Here is a 23,061-nt window from a genome sequence, read left to right on the forward strand (position 1 = left end):
GCATAAATTGGCTTTTAGTCTAGGCCTCCACAATGGATTAGTTCACTGAGATGGGCGCAAATAAATATATATATATTTGTTACTGCTCGACTAAACAATCTCGGTCGACCAACTGCCTAACGACCAATTGGAGTCAGCCCTAATCTGTTTGGGCTTCTTGCAGTTAATTTGCAGTCCAAAAATGTGTTATTATGTCGTCGTCGTCCCCACGGCTGAAGATCCCTGTGCTACAGTCTCAGATGACACCCTATTCCCTACATAGCGCACTACATCTGATCAGAGCCCAATGGGTCCTAGTGCACTATATAGGGACTAGGGTGTGATTTGCGACACAACCATCATGTTGTCCTCTCCCTGGAGCTGCTGATATCTGAAAGTATACAGAACCAGGAGTGGGTTTCCTCTGTACACCCATCAAAACTATGATACAAACACACGTGCTCTCTCCTTCAGTCTCCCAGTGCTCCTAGTTCTTCTTCTCCAGGCTTCTATTGATCACTATCACCGTCTCTAGGCTTGGGCGGTATACCGTATATACAGTATACCGGAGTAAAAAACACGGAACGGTTTTTAAAACCATTTCTTTGAAGTTTTTCATTTTTTTCCAAAAATTACATTTTTACATTAGTTTCCCAGAAGAGTTGAGCCAGTCACATGTTTGTTTTTAATAGCACAATGGGAGAATGCGAGCTGGTGAGTGCATAGCGTTCTGTATCTACCGGCGAGTCCCTGTTGTGCTGTGCACATGAGGTGAGGAAGTTACACTTGTATGTAAATGTTTGCCATCAGATATCTTCTAATGGCTTTCTGTCAGAAGTCAAAGAGCTCTGGATGAGTAATCTGTACAGCTGACATTTATTCCCTATGCTTCCTACTACCGTTTCTTTCTTCTCCCATCTGCTCTGTGTACACATGCTGCTCTTCCTTCAGAAAAGGATGCATCACAACTTTACCCATTTGCAAATTTCTCTTGTTCACTTTCGCTTGTAAATGTCCACACACTGAGCTGGATTTGTCCGTCTTGGCAATTAGTTTGTTTGTTTTCGTTTTCATTTTCTATGTGATTTCGGTTTGTGCTAATTTTGTTAGCATTCTGAAAGTAATAGAAGCCCAATTAGCTTTTTTTCTCGCGTGTTTAGCGTCTCCTTGTGTGCCATGCCGGTCATACCATAAATTCTGGGACGAGAGAAGGACGGAATGACGATCTGGATACCGCCTAAACCTACTGTGATCTCCCCGTCTCCCTCGCTGGGTCTCTAATCCCCCATCCTTCCTTTTGGTACTCTGTTGGAGCGAGGGACAATGCCATCGATTAAAGCCGGCATTCCGAGGTGTATTATTCATCATTCAATTATGAGGACTGACCAACAGCCGCCGCCCAATAATCAGGCATGGAAGGGAACCAACGGCAGCCAGCACACTATGCTTCAAACAGCCCAACTGTACTTTAAGAAAAACCCTCTTAAAACAGACACATAACAACAGCACAGCGGAATCAGGCAGTAGACTAGCCAGGTCCCAGATCTGTATGTGACAGATAGATAATCAGAGGAGTTGGCTAAAGTGAATGAGTACAGACACACTCACACACAGAGAAACTCTCTCACAGTAAGGGAAGAAGAGTTAAAAGGGAGGGAGAGTTGGGTGAGGTCACGTATTGACTCTTGGTGGAGCTCCGATCATTGATTGAAGTCAGCGAGAGTCATTGATTAAGTGACAAATGGAGTTAACGCACTTCTCCTAGACCTCCCAACCCCGCTCTAGAGGACAGCTCTCCCTGGTTCCTTCCCAAATGGCACTCTATTCCCTTTAGGAAAATGCATGCTAAAAATGTATTAGAAGAGTAGAGAGAGAAGCGGGAAGGGATATGGAGAGGAAGAGAGAAAATGCATGCTAAAAATGTATTAGAAGAAAGGAAGAAAGAGATAAGGGGAAGAGAGTGGGAGAATAGAGATGGTGAGAGACAACTGGAGACAATAGGGAAGCTTTTAACCTTTGCCAACGAAGGAAATTGCTCTGGCACACGCAAATGCAGTGTGCCCACCAGTGCCGTTAGTATTTGATTTCCCCTGCTCTCCGGGCCAGTCTCTGTAGCCTAGTGTAGTGTAGTGAGGGGCAGCTGTTGGGGACCCTGCTTAAGAATCGCCTAATTTACCTCCCGGCTTGATCTCTACTCAACACAGGTGCTGCCTTGGCACCAGAGCACTGTTACCATGGAGATACACTCAGGTGGGATGCCGTGTCCAAGTTACCCAGCCTGCTCTGATCCAGGGATGCCCAGATCCTCATCATTAACTAACATAAACAGACAGCCAAACCAGTCACAGCTGTATAGGATAGATGGTACACGCAGCATAAACATGGACTTGAGTGCCCCCAAGTGGTTTGAAAACACAACTGCAGTGCCCACTGAGGAATGCATCCCAATAACTGAAGTTACTGAAGTGTGCATTTGTTCAATACATCCCTTCAATCTAAAAGCATTGGATTGTTGAAGGTAAGGAAAGGAAAGGTGGCTACCTAGTCAGTTGTACAACTGAATGCATTCAACTGAAACGTGTCTTCCGCATTTAACCCAACCTCTCTGAATCAGATAGGTGTGAAGGGTGCCTTAATCGACGTCCACGTCGGCTAGTGGGAGTTTACACCATATTTCTTATTCCAGTCATGTCCTTTCAAATCATTAAAGGGAACTCAGTGAACAAGTGCACACTTTAGGAGGAAAGGAGAGATAATTGGGACATAGTGACTGAACTACTATGCACCTGACATGTATAACACAACACGGCAACATGGAAACACCTAACTCAGGGGAATCTACAGTAATGAGCTTTTGCGGTAGTAGCCCTTAGAGTTTCCCTTGAACCTTGCCATCATTAAGTCACGTGGTGTGTGTCTGTAGGCAGACAGATAGTCCCCCTGTACAAAGCTGATCTTTCACGTCTCCAACACTTACTTCTCTCCCAGGTCCTGTCAACCAGTGGTGTAGTACTCTTTTTTAAGTTGAGGAGGCACAAAGAAAATGTACAAAGAAACATTTGTTTAACACTAAGAGGACATTAGAATAACATTTATAGTAATGTACTGTTAAACCAAAGTTTTGGGGGAATTTACGGTAATATACTGTACCTTTTTTTACAGTAACTTACAGGTAAATGGCTACCAGTAAGTTACTGTAAAAACAACTGGATTCTTTTTTTTTCAGTGCAGCGACTGTCACAAAGTGTTACTAAGGTGACGTGAGTTAATAAAGCACCCATAAGGTCATGATGGAGCCAGTCGCCCAACAGTCTGGCTGCTACCTCAGCAGTCTACCCAGAGGGCCGTGTTTTATTTTATTACAGTGTGGAGAACCACCTTCTACCAGGGATCTCCCCGAATGTCGTTACACACACCCACACACACAAACATTAGCCTGTGGGTTATGGATGGGGAGAGAGACACAGACACACTGTCTGGCACACACCACCAACTGAACTCGTCTCATTACAAAGGTGAAAATGCAAAAATATATTCTGTGGATCTAAAATAAAAATAGGACTTTACATTTTAACAGTATACTGACATACTGTGTGATTAAACTATTCAAAATTCAACGCAATGAACACTAAACATATGATACAATGTCCACACTTTTTCTATGGTGTTATACTCAAGCAGCTTTGTTTTTCATTCAACACATAGGGAAACCACCTGACGTTAGCAAATGTAAGAGAATTTGAATACTTTCAAATGAGCTGCCAGCATAAAAACGGCTGCTACACACATTTAGTGGCACTAACATATACCGACCACTAGGAGGCAGAGGCATGCCATTATTGACAGGAAACAAGCCCAAAAAGGCTTGGTCTCGGACCATCTTTACAGCTGTCTATCATTTGTTTTTCAACAGGACAATGACCCAAAACACACCTCCAGGCTGTGTAAGGACTATTTGACCAAGAAGGAGAGTGATGGAGTGCTGCATCCGATGACCTTGTCTCCACAATCACCCGACCATAACCCAATTGAGATGGTTTGGGATGAGTTGGACTGCAGAGCGAAGGAAAAGCAGCCAACAAGTGCACAGCATATGTGGGAACTCCTTCAAGACTGTTGGAAAAGCATTCCAGGTGAAGCTGGTTGAAAGAATGTCAAGAGTTTGCAAAGCTGTCATCAAGGCAAAGGGTAGCTACTTTGAAGAATCGCAAATATAAATATATTTTGATTTGTTTAACACTTTTTGGGTTACTACATGATTCCATGTGTGTTATTTGATGTCTTTATTATTCTACAATGTAGAAAATAGTCAAAATAAAGAAAAACCCTTGAATGAGTAGGTGTGTCCAAACGGACTCCTACTGTATATCTTAAAGATGTTACATGTGGTTCTGAGGGGAATGGTGGCAGATTGAATATTTCACAGACCTGACACATATATCATCCATGCTCTGGACCAAAAACACATGCAGCCACTAACCCTAACCACATTGCATGGTACAGTATATAACCATTTGTGTTTTTGTGTAGATACCCCAGACAGTGCAATGGTCATTTATTTGCCCATAGAAAATGGGTGTTACAAAGAAATACTACCTAAGTCCAAAATGGGACTCTATTCCCTATACAGTGCACTACTTTTGACCAGGGCCCGTAATGCACTACAAAGGGAATAGGGTGCCATTAGGGACATACGCCTATCAGCAGTAATGACTCTACTTGATCCACCAATCATCAAGACCATGTAGGGAAGATCCTGAGATTGTTACTGGTGCTTGAGACAGAGCAGAGTGTCACCACGACTACTCATAATGGCCACTTGACGAGGCAATGGGGTGAAAAATCCTGTTTCTGCCTTCTCCTTAACTCAGCGCTGTGACATGTTCAAAACCTTTCTGCGTGCGATGTGACTAACCTGAGTGTGCGCGCGCACACGAGAGAGAGAGAGAGAGAGAGAGAGAGAGAGAGAGAGAGAGAGAGAGAGAGAGAGAGAGAGAGAGAGAGAGAGAGAGAGAGACAAATCAGTGTGAGACTATCAGAGACTGAAAGACAGAACTGCACAAAAAGCTTCCTGCACAAAATCTGCTGTAGTCTAAAATACTCGACAACCATGTCTATACACTCCTGGACACACACAGCATGGAATGTCTACAGGCCTTTGGACTGCTGGTCTGGGTAGCAGACTTGAGCTAGACGGCCCACAGCTAGACGGACATGTTCCAGCACCTAGATGTATAACGTGAAGCTGAATGCTGGCCAAGCTTCACACTCCTCCTATTCAAATGTATTGGCAGGGTGTGGACTCAACACGTTCAACGGTAAGAGACGCACTGAAGCGCTCATGACCTCCTCTATCATTCAACTCTGATAGTGTTCCATATGCAACAACACCCTTGCAAATAACAGCTTTTTGTCACTGTCCATTCACTGAGTCTGCATTCCAAATGGGTCTGCATCCCAAATGGCAACCTATTCCCTATTACAGTACACTACTGTTGACCAAAGTCCTATAGGCCCTGGTCAGAAGTACTGCACTTAAATCAGGAATTGGCTGCCATTTGGGACACAAACAACATCAACACACATAGTGCTCAGCTTCTCCCTGGTTCCCATGGTGACTGAGCCATAAAGGTTTGTTGGTTGTTTCACTCAAGGTTAGCTAAATTAGTCTTAAAAGGATTCTTTCATGACACCGTCTGTCTGCTACAGTGTTTGGTAATTAGTCCTGATTGTTTGAGCGCAAAGAGCACAAGATTGGGTCTGACAATCCTTAGAAAACCCACAACATTGAATCCTACAGTACCGATATGAAATACACAGAGAGAGTGGGCATGCACATGTGGACATTACTCCACCACGAGCTACGCCAATTATCTACCATTAAGATCAAATTCAACCACGTGCATTTCATCTATCGCTCTATAGCTGGGAGAAAAAGTACTGACCAGCTGCAGCTTCACACAGTACATAGCCATGACAACCATTACTCCTGATGAAATCAATATAATGATCATCTAAGACAGTGTCCCAAATGGCACCCTATTCCCTATTATAGTGCACTACTTTTGACCAGAGCCCTATGGCCCCTGGTCAAAAGTAGTGCACTATATAAGAAATTGACTGCCATTTGGGACACAAGCCTACAATAACTACAAGGAAGTCTCTCTTCAGGTCTGTTAGCCTGTTGGGGGCCCTGGCTGGGCTCTGGGCTGCTTCGGCTGGCATACTGTTTCTATTAAAGGTAGAGAGAGGGAGAGGGAGAGGGAGAGGGAGATAGAGAGAGAGAGAGGTGAATATAAGCAGATGCGTGGAACAAATGAGGTCATCGCCCACTCCCTGCCCAGAGAGAGAGGGAGAGAGAGAGAGAGAGGTGGGGGGAAGAGGGAGAGAGAGACGTAGAAAGAGAGAAAGAAAGACACAGAGAGAGAGGAGAGATGTGGCGGGAGAGAAAGAAGGAGGGATGGAGGGATAGGCAGAGCAGATAGCCACTTTAAACTATGCCACTTTGTTTATATACCCTACATTACTCATCTCATATGTATATACTGTACTCTATACCATCTACTGCATCTTGCCTATGCCGTTCTGTACCATCACTCATTCATATATCTTTATGTACATATTCTTTATCCCTTTACACTTGTGTGTATATGGTAGTAGTTGTGGAATTGTTAGGTTAGATTACTTGTTGGTTATTACTGCCTTGTCGGAACTAGAAGCACAAGCATTTCGCTACACTCGCATTAACATCTGCTAACCATGTGTATGTGACAAATAAAATTTGATTTGATTTGATTTGAGAGGAGAGATGTGGCGGGAGAGAAAGAAGGAGGGATGGAGGGATAGGAAGAGCAGATGGAGAGTGGGTCTTTCACAATGACTAACTATGGAAACGTGATTCCAGTTACAGGAGTGCAAACGCCTTATGTGAGGACTATAACATGACATGGGTGTTTTACCATGCTCATATAACACCAGAGAACACACACACACACACAGTGTACAGACCATGAAATCACATCATGGGGCAAGCCACATTAACACACCTACAGGCCAACCAACAAACAGAGTGTGTTCGCACACACTGACTGTCTTCCAAAACCATTTTGACAAATTGAAGGGCAGAGTCACTTTAAATGTCCTCAAGTCCATGTGACATAATTGACTAGCTGAATGGATGGTACTGTTACTGATGCACCACAGTCACAAGCAGACCCTACAAACACACTCCTGAGTATGTAAACCGTTTCAGATGCCTGTCAAGGGAGTGTGCCTATCCTGAACTACCCTCCCTCACAGACCTGACTCTAGTCAGGAATACCTACTGTATGACAAATGCAAATAAACCACTGTTGGATTTAAAGACAGCCTTTAACCAGCCTTGACAGGGTATATACCTTCCTCCTTTACCCCAGGGACAGACAACCCGGTTAGGGGGGGTTGAGTCTCTCCCTGCCTCTCTTAAACAGTGGCCTTCCCCGGTCTATAGTATGTGCCAGGGCATTCTCAACAGGGCTATGTTCCAGGCAGCACGGCTATATTGCACGTAAGTTTCCGTGAACGCGCACACGCCCAGACACGCGCATTCTGTCATGCTGTACCACCGCCTGGTTCGGCAACTGCACCATCCGCCACCGCAAAGCTCTCCAGAGGGTGGTGCAGTCAGCCCAAAGGGGTCACACTGCCTGCCCTCCAGGACACCAACACCCGGTGTCACAGGATGGCCAAGAAGATGATCAAGGACCTCAGCCAAGCAACGGCCTATTCACCACGCTACAATCTAGAAGGTGGAGACAGTAGAGGTGCATCAAAGCTGGGTCTAAAATTGAAAAACAGCTATCTCCAGGCCATCAGACTGTTAAATAGTCACCACTAGTTGGCCTCCGTCCAGTACCCAGGCCTGAACCTTAGTCACTGTTACTAGCTGGCTACCACCCGGTACTCTACCCTTCACCTTAGAGACTTGTCACTAGCTGGCTACCACCCGGTACTCTACCCTTCACCTTAGAGACTGTCACTAGCTGGCTACCACCCGGTACTCTACCCTTCACCTTAGAGACTGTTACTAGCTGGCTACCACCCGGTACTCTACTCTTCACCTTAGAGACTGTCACTAGTTAGCTACCACCCGGTCCTCTACTCTTCACCTTAGAGAATATCACTAGCTGGCTACCACCCGGTACTCTACCCTTCAACTTAGAGACTGTCACTAGCTGGCTACCACCCGGTACTCTACCCTTCACCTTAGAGACTGTCACTAGCTGGCTACCACCCGGCACACTACCCTTCACCTTAGAGACTGTCACTAGCTGGCTACCACCCGGTACTCTACCCTTCACCTTAAAGACTGTTACTAGCTGGCTACCACCCGGTACTCTACCCTTCACCTTAGAGACTGTCACTAGCTGGCTACCACCCGGTACTCTACCCTTCACCTTAGAGACTGTCACTAGCTGGCTACCACCCAGTACGCTACCCTTCACCTTAGAGACTGTCACTAGCTGGCTACCACCCGGTACACTACCCTTCACCTTAGAGACTGTTACTAGCTGGCTACCACCCGGTATTCTACCCTTCACCTTAGAGACTGTCACTAGCTGGCTACCACCCGGCACACTACCCTTCACCTTAGAGATTGTCACTAGCTGGCTACCACCCGGTACTCTACCCTTCACCTTAGAGACTGTCACTAGCTGGCTACCACACGGTACTCTACCCTTCACCTTAGAGACTGTCACTAGCTGGCTACCACCCGGCACACTACCCTTCACCTTAGAGACTGTCACTAGCTGGCTACCACCCGGTACTCTACCCTTCACCTTAGAGACTGTCACTAGCTGGCTACCACCCGGTACTCTATCCTTCACCTTAGAGACTGTCACTAGCTGGCTACCACCCGGCACACTACCCTTCACCTTAGAGACTGTCACTAGCTGGCTACCACCCGGTACTCTACCCTTCACCTTAGAGACTGTCACTAGATGGCTACCACCCGGTACTCTACCCTTCACCTTAGAGACTGTCACTAGCTGGCTACCACCCGGCACACTACCCTTCACCTTAGAGACTGTCACTAGCTGGCTACCACCCGGTACTCTACCCTTCCCCTTAGAGACTGTCACTAGCTGGCTACCACCCAGTACACTACTCTTCACCTTAGAGACTGTCACTAGCTGGCTACCACCCGGTACTCTACCCTTCACCTTAGAGACTGCTGCTCTATGTACATAGTCATTGAGCACTGGTCACTTGAACCATTTGACATACTGTTTTACCCACTAAATATGTATATACTGTGTTCTAGTCATGGCTCATCCTATATAACTACTTGTCTATTCATATACTGTCCACACTTTCTTTACACACCATTCAGATACATATATATTTATATTCCGGATTCTGATGTTTTGATACATCTTAACTTGTTCTTTTTTTAAAACTGTTTGATTATGTGTGTAGTTATTGTATTGCCAGATATTGCTGCATTGTTGGCGCTAGGGGAAAAAAGCCTTTAGCTGCACCTGGGATAACATCTACAAAACCGTGTACGCGACCAAAAAACTTTGATTTGACACACCCACACCCACACCCACACCCACACCAAGATGTAGGGGTTGCCACTCTCTGCTGCGCTCAACTGGCATTAGTTTCCTGCTTGTACTACAATCACACTTCCTGTGAAAGCTGGAAAAGCGAAGGTCGGGAGCACAGACTGGAAAGATAACCAGAACTAGGTCTGAAATGGCACTCTATTCTCTATATAGTGCACTACTTTAGACCAGAGCCCTGGTCAAGTAGTTCACTAAATAGGGATTAGGGTGTCATTTGGGACGTAATCCAATTCTTCTATAGGTAAAGGTTGTAAAGAAAGAGGTATACTAAAAAGCATATCTTCATTTAGTATAGACAACCTAATATTCTCTGTTTGTTCCTACTGTCAAGGCAGAGGTGGTTGTGCTCCAAACTGGTTTTGAAGTCAAACCAAAATTACATTGTGTAAGAAGCGGAAGGAAGCAGCCTAGACTTATTTTTAAGACTGGGCCGACCAGCTCCACAACCCTGCCTGTCAGTAAGTCAGTCAGTCAGTCAGTCAGTCTGGAGGTTATATAGGCCTTAAACAATGCTGTTAGCTTTAAACTGCTCATTAAATCACTGGCGAGCAGTAACACGTACAGGCGGAGTCCCAAATTACACTAATTTCCAAATATAGTGCACTACTTTTGACCAGGGCCAATAGAGCTCTGATCAAAAGTAGTTCACTATGTCAAGGAATCTGGTGCCAGATGGGACGCACAGTGCACACACAGTACAGTGGATATGCATAGCATTACACGTACAGCCACTACTGTGAACAGACCTACTGCTTTTAAAGGTACTGCATGTGTCAGTCTCATGACAATGGCATCAGTGCAGTTATGCAGACAGACGGACTGTCTTTCATTTATGCGTGCCAAGATACATAGGATCCTAAATATAACATTTATAGGAACTGTTTTCATGGTCTTTAAACTCAGCAGGGTATACTCTTGTCACAGCCATGTATAGTACCGGTCAAAAGTTTGGACACACCTACTCATTCAAGGGTTTTTTCTTTATTTGTACTATTTTCTACATAGTGGAATAATAGTGAAGACATCAAAACTATTAAATAACACATATGGAATCATTTACTAACCAAAAAAAGTGTAAAACAAATTAAAATATATTTTATGTTTGAGATTCTTCAAAGTAGCCACCCTTTGCCTTGATGACAGCTTTGCACATTCTTGGCATTCTCTCAACCAGCTTCACCTGGAATACTTTTCTAACAGTCTTGAAGGACAGTCATCCGTTCACCTACTCAGTGTCTCACAAAAGACACGGCGCTTGGAACCAAAAATCTCAAATCTGGACTCATCAGACCAAAGACAGATTTCCACTGGTCTAATGTCCATTGCTCGTGTTTCTTGGTCCAAGCAAGTCTTTTCTTATTATTGGTGTCCTTTAGTAGTGGTTTCTTTGCAGCAATTCGACCATGAAGGCCTGATTCACGCAGTCTCCTCTGAACAGTTGATGCTGAGATGTGTCTGTTACTTAAACTCTGTGAAGCATTTATTTGGGCTGCAATCTGAGGTGCATGTCTAGTAACTCTAAAAAAAGTGTCCTCTGCAGCAGAGGTAACTCTGGGTCTTCCTTTCCTGTGGCGGTCCTCATGAGAGCCAGTTTCATAATAGTGCTTGATGGTTTATGGGACTGCACTTGAAGAAACTTTAAAAGTTCTTGAAATTTTCCGGACTGACTGCCCTTCATGTCAAAGTAATGTCAAAGCTTATTTGAGCTGTTCTTGCCATAATATGGAATTGGTCTTTTACCAAATAGGGCTATCTTCTGTATACCACCATTACCTTGTTACAACACAACTGAATAGTGCAAACGCATTAAGGAAAGAAATTCCACAAATTAACTTTTAACAAGGCACATCTTTCAATTGAAATGCATTCCAGGTGACTACCTTATGAAGCTGGTTGAGAGAATGCCAAGACTGTGCAAAGCTGTCATCGAGGCAAAGGGTGGCTACTTTGAAGAATCTCAAATATAAAATGTATATATAATATATCACTTTTTGGTTCCTACATGATTCCATATGTGTTATTTCATAGTTTTGATATCTTCACTATTATTCTAGAATGTAGAAAATAGTAAAAATAAAGAAAAACCCTGGAATGAGTAGGTGTCCAAACCTTTCACAGGTACAAAAAAATAAATATATATATACACACATACTGTCTATATACACCTCAGCCAAATACATTTAAACACTGTTTTTCACAATTCCTGACATTGAATCCTAGTAAAATTCCCTGTCTTAGGTAAGTTAGGATCACCATTTTATTTTAAGAATGTGAAATGTCAGAAAAATAGAGAGTGATTTATTTCAGCTTTTATTTATTTCATCACATTCCCAGTGGGTCAGAAGTTTACATACACTCAATTAGTATTTGGTAGCATTGGCTTTAAATTGTTTAACTTGGGTCAAACGTTTCGGGTAGCCTTCCACATGCTTTCCACAGTAAGTTGGGTGAATTTTGGCCCATTCCTCCTGACAGAGCTGATGTAACTGATTCAGGTTGCTGACAAATTTTCTACAGGATTGAGGTCAGAGCTTTGTGATGGCCACTTTGTTGTCCTTAAGCCATTTTGCCACAACTTTAGAAGTATGCTTGGGGTCATTGTCCATTTGGAAGACCCATTTGCTACCAAGCTTGAACTTCCTGACTGATGTCTTGAGATGTTGTTTCAATATATCCAAGGCAGTTAACCCACTGTTCCTAGGCCGTCATTGAAAATAAGAATTTGTTCTTAACTGACTTACCTAGTTAAATAAAGATTCACTTTTTTTTTATAAAACAATATCCACATAATTTCCTTTCTCATGATGCCATCCATTTTGTGAAGTGCACCAGTCCCTCCTGCAGCAAAGCACCCCCACAACATGATGCTGCCACCCCCGTGCTTCACGGTTGGGATGGTGTTCTTCGGCCTGCATGCCTCTCCCTTTTTCCTCCAAACATAACGATGGTCATTATGGCCAAACAGCTCTATTTTTGTTTCATCAGACCAGAGGACATTTCTCCAAAAAGTATGATCTTTGTCCCCATGTGGAGTTGCAAACCGTAGTCTGGCTTTATTATGGTGGTTTTGGAGCAGTGGCTTCTTCCTTGCTGAGCTGCCTTTCAGGTTATGTCGATATAGGACTCGTTTTACTATGGATATAGATACTCTTGTAACTGTTTCCTCCAGCATCTTCACAAGGTCATTTGCTGTTGTTCTGGGATTGATTTGCACTTTCCGCATCAAAGTACGTTCATCTCTAGGAGACAGAATGCGTCTCCTTCCTGAACGGTATGATGGCTGCATGGTCCCATGATGTTTATATTTGCGCACTATTGTTTGTACAGATAAACGTGGTACCTTCAGGCATTTTTTTCTGAGGTCTTGGCTGATTTTTTTTGATTTCCCCATGAGGTCAAGCAAAGAGGCACTGAGTTTGAAGGTAGGCCTTGAAATACATCCACAGGTACACCTCCAATTGACTGAAATGATGTAAATTAGCCTAACAGAAGATTCTAAAGACATGACATCATTTTTTGTAATTTTCCAAGCTGTTTAAAGTTACAGTCAACTTAGTGTATGTAAACTTCTGACCCACTGGAATTGTGATACAATGAATTATAAGTGAAATAATCTGTCTGTAAACAATTGTTGGGAAAATTACTTGTGTCATGCACAAAGTAGATGTCCTAACCGACTGTATATATATATATATATATATTAATTCTATATTTTTCCCCCTTACTAGCTCTGACTCTGCTGATAGCTACTTCATTGAGATGAAATGTACTTACTATGACTATGATATGTGGTTGTCCCACCTAGCTACCTTAAGATGAATGCACCAACTGTAAGTCACTCTGGATAAGAGCGTCTGCTAAATGACTAAAAGATGTTATGTATGGCTCTCTGGGGATAGCAGTGTACTGTACTGTCACTGATGTTAAAGGACAGAGCTACTCGTATTGTCTCCAGTGCTATTTCCTGTCCATGTGCAGGGGGGTTTGATGGGGAATAGCACAGAACCCAGTGCCTGAATAGCAGACTGTGTTGATAGGAGAGGGATGAAAACAGAAGCATGGCATGCCACCTGGAAAAACCAGCTCACGCATCCGGACCACCGCTCTAACACACACACACAGAGATACACATACACACACAAGCACCTCCACCTCCTGTCTGGTTGACGAACTGTCCCATAAACAGCAGCACTTCCGACAGGCCGGAGATTAACACACAGCTCTGGCTCACAACGTCTAAAGAAACACCACCGTCATAACTGGAGGTGGCATGGTCTCTCTACTCACTCTGTTAGGCTTTCAATCTAGAGTGAACCCGCACACATGTACGCAACCACACACACACATACCTACACACACACGCTGTACCAGCCAGCAGTCAAATAACGTTTGCCAGAGGAAACTGCAGTAGTCTGGGTGTACTAGAAGAAGTAAATAGTGTCCAACGGCCTTGGGCTAATATTTGGCTTGACTAAAATGTACATGGAGAATGTGTTTTCTCAAATGTTCCCATCCTATACCTTACTATAGCTGATTAGAATGACCTCTACTGCTATTACTAAAGCTCTCTCTATCTCTGTTCGACAGTAGCATAACACCAGGTTACACTCTGATTCAACACTTAAGGCCTTTTCACACTGCATTGTTCTTAGCCCCAGGTTAAGACAGGCCCTTGGGCTAGCTTAGCCTGTGTTCACACAAGTACGGCTAAGTGAAACCAACGGTCCCTTTTCTGGTGTAGAATATTCAAATTAGGTATCAAAGGAACTCTGATTGGCTAGCCCCTGGGTTAAGGTTGGTGCTAGCCCACTTTAGAATGTGCACGTGTGAACACTTGCTTAGCCCCAAGCTCAAACCTCCCTTATCCCAGTGCTTTGAGGCACTTAGCCCTCGGCAGTGTGAACGTGCCTTTAGTAATCTAATCTAACACAGCACCTAACTACCCAAGCCCTTTTGTGAGCCACATAAACCACTGAAGCCCTGTCAACAGCGTTCGTCTACTGTCCATATGCCATTAAACGGCAGCGTGTTTGTAGATAAAGTATGGCTGCAATGACATCTAATGACAGACAGGGGGCTCATGATTCTGCTCAGTAGAAATATGAAAGCAGATTTTCATAAGCGAAGAGATCTCGTAAATAGACAGTGCAGCCAAAAAACACGCCCTCTCAAAGTTTACAAAGACTGTTTCTCTGTTTTATAGAGTTCATTAGTCATTCAACCAGAGGCAGCAGCAGCGTGTCACATTTAAGTAATTTTGTTATCTATTTTTACACTTAAGTATCTAGTTTTAGACGTTGTCATTTTCTTTTTCACTTTGTTCTCCAGTTCTCAATTTTGAGGAGATAAGACAGCTAGCATCTGGTAGGAAATGGCCTGTGAATTCATCTGAGAAATATGCCTCTGTATTTGCCAGTATTGTAAGCCTGGGCATCACTTGGCTGCTACTGTGGGGATCACAACAGGAAGTGGCAGACTAATTGGTCCAGTTATAACACAACATGCATCATAAGATGGGTATATGCAAAGCAGGAAGGACATCTAAGCAAATGCTTTTACCCTGAAATAGCTCAAATAGCTTCCTGAGGTGTATCAAGCCCACTGACCACAGCGTGACTCACCCTGTCTTTGTCATCGGCCACATCACACAGCGTGTCGTCCAGATCCAGTATGCCTCCGTCCCCATGCTCCAACCTGTGCACCTGTAGCCAGTAGCCAGAATCCTAGAAGGAGGGAGGGAGAGAGGAGAGAGGTGAGACATGGCTTATCTTGGAGAAAAGAGGTGAGACATGGTTTATTTTAGAGAAGAAAGGTGAGACATGGATTATTTTAGAGAGAAGAAAGTTGAGACATGGCTTATTTTAGAGAAGAGAGGTGAGACATGGATTATTTTAGAGAGAAGAGAGTTGAGACATGGTTTATTTTAGAGAAGAGAGATGAGACATGGCTTATCTTAGAGAAGAGAGGTGAGACATGGCATATTTTAGAGAGAAGAGAGTTGAGACATGGCTTATTTTAGAGAAGAGAGATGAGACATGGATTATTTTAGAGAGAAGAGAGGTGAGACAGAACATTTTAGAGAAGAGAGTTGAGACATGGCTTATTTTAGAGAGAAGAGAGTTGAAACATGGCTTATTTTAGAGAAGATAGTTGAGACATGGTTTATTTTAGAGAAGAGAGGTGAGACATGGATAATTTTAGAGAAGAGAGTTGAGACATGGGTTATTTTAGAGAAGAGAGATGAGACATGGCTTATTTAGAGAAGAGAGTTGAGACATGGATTATTTTAGAGACGAGAGGTGAGACATGGCTTATTTTAGAGAGGAGAGGTGAGACATGGATTATTTTAGAGAAGAGGGATGAGACATGGCTTATTTTAGAGAAGAGAGGTGAGACACGGCTTATTTTAGAGAAGAGAGTTGAAACATGGCTTATTTTAGAGAAGAGAGGTGAGACATGGATAATTTTAGAGAAGAGAGTTGAGACATGGCTTATTTTAGAGAGAAGAGAGGTGAGACATGGCTTATTTCAGAGAAGAGAGGAGAGACATGGCTTATTGTAGAGAAGAGAGGTGAGACATGGCTTATATTAGAGAAGAGAGGTGAGACATGGTTTCTTTTAGATAAGAGAGGGGAGACATGGCTTATTTTAGAGGAGAGAGGGGAGACATGGCTTATTTTAGAGAGAAGAGAGATGAGACATGGATTATTTTAGAGAGAAGAGAGGTGAGACATGGCTTATTTTAGAGAGAAGAGAGGTGAGACATGGCTTATTTTAGAGAGAAGAGAGGTGAGACATGGATTATTTTAGAGAAGAGAGGTGAGACATGGCTTATTTTAGAGAGAAGAGAGGTGAGACATGGATTATTTTAGAGAGAAGAGAGGTGAGACATGGATTATTTTAGAGAGAAGAGGAAATAAATAAATAAATAAAAGAGAGAAGAGGTGAGACATGGCTTATTTTAGAGAGAAAAGGTGATACATGGATTATCTTAGAGAAGAGAGTTGAGACATGGCTTATTTTAGAAAAGAGATTTGATGGTTATTTTAGAGAAGAGAGGTAAGACATGGATTATTTTAGAGAGAAGAGAGGTGAGACATGGCTTATTTTAGAGAGAAGAGAGATGAGACATGGCTTATCTTAGAGAAGAGAGGTGAGACATGGATTATTTTAGAGAGAAGAGGGGAGACATGGCTTATCTTAGAGAGAAGAGGGGAGACGAAACATGGATTATTTTAGAGAGAAGAGAGATGAGACATGGATTATTTTAGAGAAGAGAGGTGAGACATGGCTTATTTTAGAGAAGAGAAGTGAGACATGGCTTATTTTAGAGAGAAGAGAGGTGAGACATGGATTATTTTAGAGAAGAGAGGTGAGACATGGCTTATTTTAGAGAAGAGAGATGAGACATGGCTTATTTTAGAGAAGACAGGTGAGACATGGATTATTTTAGAGAGAAGAGAGATGAGACATTACTTATTTTAGAGAGAAGAGAGGTGAGACATGGCTTATTTTAGAGAAGAGAGATGAGACATGGCTTATTTTAGAAAAGAGAGGTGAGACATTACTTATTTTAGAGAAGAGAGGTGAGACATGGCTTATTTTAGAGAAGAGAGATGAGACATGGATTATTTTAGAGAAGAGAGGTGAGACATGGCTTATTTTAGAGAAGAGAGATGAGACATGGCTTATTTTAGAAAAGAGAGGTGAGACATGGCTTATTTTAGAGAGAAGAGAGGTGAGACATGGCTTATTTTAGAGAGAAGAGAGGTGAGACATGGATTATTTTAGAGAGAAGAAGAAATAAATAAATAAATAAAAGAGAGAAGAGGTGAGACATGGCTTATTTTAGAGAGAAAAGGTGATACATGGATTATCTTAGAGAAGAGAGTTGAGACATGGCTTATTTTAGAAAAGAGAGTTGATGGTTATTTTAGAGAAGAGAGGTAAGACATGGATTATTTTAGAGAGAAGAGAGGTGAGACATGGCTTATTTTAGAGAGAAGAGAGATGAGACATGGCTTATCTTAGAGAAGAGAGGTGAGACATGGATTATTTTAGAGAGAAGAGGGGAGACATGGCTTATTTTGGAGAGAAGAGAGATGAAACATGGATTATTTTAGAGAGAAGAGAGATGAGACATGGCTTATCTTAGAGAAGAGGGGAGACATGGCTTATTTTAGAGAGAAGAGGGGAGACATGGCTTATCTTAGAGAGAAGAGGGGAGACGAAACATGGATTATTTTAGAGAGAAGAGAGATGAGACATGGATTATTTTAGAGAAGAGAGGTGAGACATGGCTTATTTTAGAGAAGAGAAGTGAGACATGGCTTATTTTAGAGAGAAGAGAGGTGAGACATGGATTATTTTAGAGAAGAGAGGTGAGACATGGCTTATTTTAGAGAAGAGAGATGAGACATGGCTTATTTTAGAGAAGACAGGTGAGACATGGATTATTTTAGAGAGAAGAGAGATGAGACATTACTTATTTTAGAGAGAAGAGAGGTGAGACATGGCTTATTTTAGAGAAGAGAGATGAGACATGGATTATTTTAGAAAAGAGAGGTGAGACATTACTTATTTTAGAGAAGAGAGATGAGACATGGATTATTTTAGAAAAGAGAGGTGAGACATTACTTATTTTAGAGAAGAGAGGTGAGACATGGCTTATTTTAGAGAAGAGAGATGAGACATGGTTTATTTTTAGAGAATAGTTAAGACATGGCTTATTTTAGAGAGAAGAGGTGAAACATGGCTTGTTTTAGAGAAGACAGGTGAGACATGGATTATTTTAGAGAGAAGAGAGATGAGACATTACTTATTTTAGAGAGAAGAGAGGTGAGACATGGCTTATTTTAGAGAAGAGAGATGAGACACGGCTTATTTTAGAGAAGAGAGATGAGACATGGATTGTTTTAGAGTAGACAGGTGAGACATGGCTTATTTTAGAGAAGAGAGGTGAGGTGAGACATTACTTATTTTAGAGAGAAGACAGGTGAGACATGGCTTATTTTAGAGAAGAGAGATGAGACATGGCTTATTTTAGAAAAGAGAGGTGAGACATTACTTATTTTAGAGAAGAGAGGTGAGACATTACTTATTTTAGAGAAGAGAGGTGAGACATGGCTTATTTTAGAGAAGAGAGATGAGACATGGATTATTTTAGAGAAGACAGGTGAGACATGGCTTATTTTAGAGAAGAGAGGTGAGACATGGCTTATTTTAGAGAAGAGAGGTGAGACATGGATTATTTTATAGAGAAGATAGGTGATACATGGATTATTTTTAGAGAATAGTTAAGACATGGCTTATTTTAGAGAGAAGAGGTGAAACATGGCTTGTTTTAGAGAGAAGAGGTAAGACACAGCTTATTTTAGTGAAGAGGTAAGACATGGCTTATTTTAAGGAGAAGAGGTAAGACATGGCTTATTTTCAGAGAGAAGAGGTAAGACATGGCTTATTTTAGAGAGTAGAGGTAAGACATGGCTTATTTTCAGAGAGAAGAGGTAAGACATGGCTTATTTTAGAGAGAAGAGAAACAAGACATGGCTTTTCTTAGAGAGAAGAGATGAGATGGTTATTTTAGACCAGATTGAAATAGATGGAGATGGAGCGGGAGAAGGTAGATGGAGCGGGAGATGGAGAGAGAGAGAGGAAGCATTAGCTAAGACTTAGGCAATACAGAGAGAGTTCAAGGCAGGTAACAGGTTGAGGTTGATTTGGTTCTCTCTGGACCATGACCTTTTTTTGCAGGAAGAGAGCTGAATTGGGGGGGGTGAAAAGGTGAAAAAGTAGCGGTTGGCAGATAGGAGGCAAAGGATAAGGTTCAAAAGAGCGGTTTTATTCACAAAATGAGGAAAGGCTAGTGATGGTAGCAGTATTTAGGATCAATAATAATGTTGGCAATATATACAAAAATGACATACAAAACAAACAAACGCTTTACAGAAATATACTGGTTGTGAAACCAAAACCAAACCTTTCAATCAATCCAATCTGGCCTAGAATCAGGCTACATGCCCTGTAACATCACAGACAGCCTAAGCGCATGGACGCTTTCATAAACAAAGATTACCGAACATTGGCAAAGCCCGGTAGAAATACCTTGCTTGAGCTACTTCCCGCAAATTCCACGTTGCTGGGCAAAACCATTGGGTACACATAACCAGTGAACTGGTGGACATACAAGCTAAAGGATACAAACATCTCGCTCCCTCTTCCTCTGTTGTGGCACTGGGCCATTGGACCCGCCCTGGAACCTCATTGGATAATGCTGAGCCTTCTTCTTTCACTGTGCAACTCATCAATGTGCATCTTGCTAGCTGTCACTCAAATACCGAGGGGCTGAAGCTCATAGGCTAGAACTCAAATTGCTAGGGGGGTGGTGGCCCAAGTGGGCCAAGCTTGCAGTGCTCAGAATATCAGCACACAGCTTCCAGAAAACAGTTGCTTACAAACGAAGGATTTTATGGCTAATTGAGGTGAAACATAACTTCTGCTGAGAGATGATCCATGTATGAGCTACACATTGACACATCCAGCCCAAAGCGGGCGCTTAAAAAAGACTTAAGTAGTCGCCACAGTTCCAGAACTCGTCTTTAGCTCAAGTGAAGGGAGAGTGGGGCTTGGACTTCAGCGCAATCACGCCTGTCGCCATCACAGACCGGCATTGCAAAGTAAAACGATGTAATCCGTCTCCCACCCATGTATTTAGATAAGTGTGCAAAGCCATGGCAGGGTTTTAGGACAGATACACAGACAGATACACAGACAGATACACAGACATTCATCTGATGAGAACTGCCTGCTTTTCCAGCTTTGAGCAAAACTGCAAGGTGAATAACTACTGTAGATGCAAGGCGAAGAAAAGCAGTCCCCCCCAACCCTCATAGCACACAGGTAGTGAAGCGTAGACCACGCAGGTCAGAAGTCAAGCCAAACATCTCAGCTCGTTTCCTTCATATCCTTATTAGGATAACCTCTGGGGATGGCTGACTAACTACTGTGCTTTAAATGCACACACATACACACAGAGACAGACAGACAGATAGACGAACAAACTAACAAGCTGGCCTTCCCTAACGTTTTCCCCTCCACACTACAGAATAGAGTCTGTGGGTTTGATGCCTTCATGCACATTTCTGGACCCTTTCTGTAAATTGTAAACAGAGTGGTACGCCAGGCCAAGAGCTTCCAAAGTCAAACGGGGAATAATTTTGTGTGGTCTTTTCCTTCTATTTCTGGTTATTATACGGGGTACAAGAATTCCCCCAGTAGTTCTGACACCAGAGTAAAAGATGGGAGTTACTGTAAATACGTTTATTACAATAGATGGTCTTGAATAACAAATGATATTCATAATACACTTTAGAACGGACTTTTGTGAGGCAAAAAAAGGCAGGACAAAGAAAAGCAAGTAATAGAAATGTATATTCAAAACCAGCTCAACCACAGTAGTATTTTAGCAGTAATGTTATTTTATTGTCATACATACGAACAAAAATCATAACACTAAAATACAGATGTTACATGAGAGAAAATTAGTGTGGAATCTGGAAGCCATTTCAGACCACAAACCCACTACAAGAAACAGATAAAATCACAACAGACTTCTGACATGGGTCTACTTCCAGATCTCCCTCAGTGAAATCGGACAACCAGCCAAGTTACAGGGATTGGAGATCAATAAATCCCTATAATGGATCAAAAGCTTAGCGTATGTCCCAAATGGAACCCTATTCCCTATATAGTGCACTACTTTTGACCAAAGTCCTATGGGCCCTACATTAGGGAATAGGGTGACATTTCGGACATAGTCTTAATATCAGTGCCAAGCGATGGAGCTTGTAGCATAGGATATTCATGCTACTGTACAGCTAGATTAGATTAGGTCGATTTTTATTGACCTCCGAGACGGTCAGGAACAAACTGGCCCTGTCCCAGCTGACAACCCTGCTGGGCTGTACTGAGCCGATGGCCCAGTCTGCTACCCTGTAACCCTGCTGTGTGCGTGAAACACTTAGGGACATAGAGGGGATACAGGGTTATGTCCCATGACCATAGAGGGGTTGAGGGAACATAACGGGACACACTAAGCCCATCCCAAATGGAACCCTTTTCTCCTACAGTGCACTACTTTTGACCAGGGCTCATAAGGCTTTGGTCAAAGTAGTACACTTATAGGGATAGTGTGCCATTTGGGGTGCAGCCACTGTGCACTTCTGTCCCCCTGTGGCCATGGGACAATCTGTCACCCTCCCTCACCTCCCCTGGCCATAGGACACTCTGTCCCCCTGTATTGCCCCAGTGTGACCTGCCCCCCGAGGGTTAAACAGCTGGCCACATCAACGGAGCACAGCTCTGGTACATATGCTGAGAGAGCACACACACAGTCAGATGGACAAACACATGCAAACTGGTGCAACCACAGAATGATCCCTCCAACACTTCAACGTACATTTAATTGAACACAGAACACACTAACACTTCAATACACCAAAACACCGTAGGCCTACATCAACTTGAATTCATTTGACATCTCTTATTTCTCCACTCACTCCAGTGATTCACCCCAGTTGGACTTTAAATAGAACGTTCATCTCCATCTCTCCATCAGACAGCAGAACCATGGCGGAGTGTGACAGTGCTTTTAGTTTTTTTAATTCCACCACCACCTACAAGCAAGACCTCCATCGTAAAATAACCATTTATATTACAGTAAAGCATGACAGTGTCTGGGACGACAGGGGGTAGAGTTAACTCGAGGATAGTCTGCGGGAAATGGTCAACCCGAGGATCATTTGTCATGGATGGGTCCCAAATTGCACCCTATTCCCTATGGGCCCTGGTCAAAAATAGTGCACTATATAGGGATTACAGTGTCATTTGGGTCGCACACCATATAAAAGGTTCTGCAGAGGGATAAAAATAATAATAATCTTTAAGCAGCTCCAGCTCTCTAAAGCGAAAACTGTTCTCCCTGTGAGAAATGTAGTGTTCAGCTTGTTTCTGTGTTTCACCGCCAGACTAGCCAACTGTTTCATGTTCTCTTTCATCAGGTGACAAGTTCAAACACACCAAAAGTGTGAACATCTAAATGTTTTTCAATACCTTAATTGTTACTCTGAAGTATCGTGTGAAAATACGTGCTTAAAGCAGTCCATTAAGATAAGAGCTTTACCTTTCCTGAGCCCTAAAAAGCCATTGCAAAGCCACCCATTATTGTTATGAATCTAGTTATTAGTCTTAACAAATGACTCCAGTGACAAAGTGGGCTACCAAGAGTGATGTAGTCTCTTCAAGAGAAGAAAAACCTGAAATCTCTGATCCCGTGTTGACCCAGTGACCTGTTGTGTCACACTGTCTGCTACCTCATTCCTTCAGCCATTATTACCCCTACCCTCGTCTCGACAGGTGTCTCTTTATCTGATCCTAAGGAGGTTCATATTAGTCTGTACACTCTTACAACCCT

General features: G+C 42.8%; 1 protein-coding gene across 4 annotated transcripts in view; it reads right to left on the bottom strand.

The window, feature by feature from the left end:
• The window catches only part of LOC129822851 (partitioning defective 3 homolog), a 568,315-nt gene that overhangs the window by 484,945 nt on the left and 60,309 nt on the right, over positions 1-23,061 (bottom strand). For all 4 annotated transcript variants that reach the window (XM_055881305.1, XM_055881306.1, XM_055881307.1 and 1 more), the window contains exon 2: positions 15,212-15,313. In XM_055881305.1, coding sequence (XP_055737280.1) covers positions 15,212-15,313 — 102 coding nt within the window. The remainder of the gene's footprint in view (positions 1-15,211; positions 15,314-23,061) is intronic.

The sequence above is a fragment of the Salvelinus fontinalis genome, chromosome 25, assembly GCF_029448725.1.
Source record: "Salvelinus fontinalis isolate EN_2023a chromosome 25, ASM2944872v1, whole genome shotgun sequence".
NCBI lineage: Eukaryota > Metazoa > Chordata > Actinopteri > Salmoniformes > Salmonidae > Salvelinus > Salvelinus fontinalis.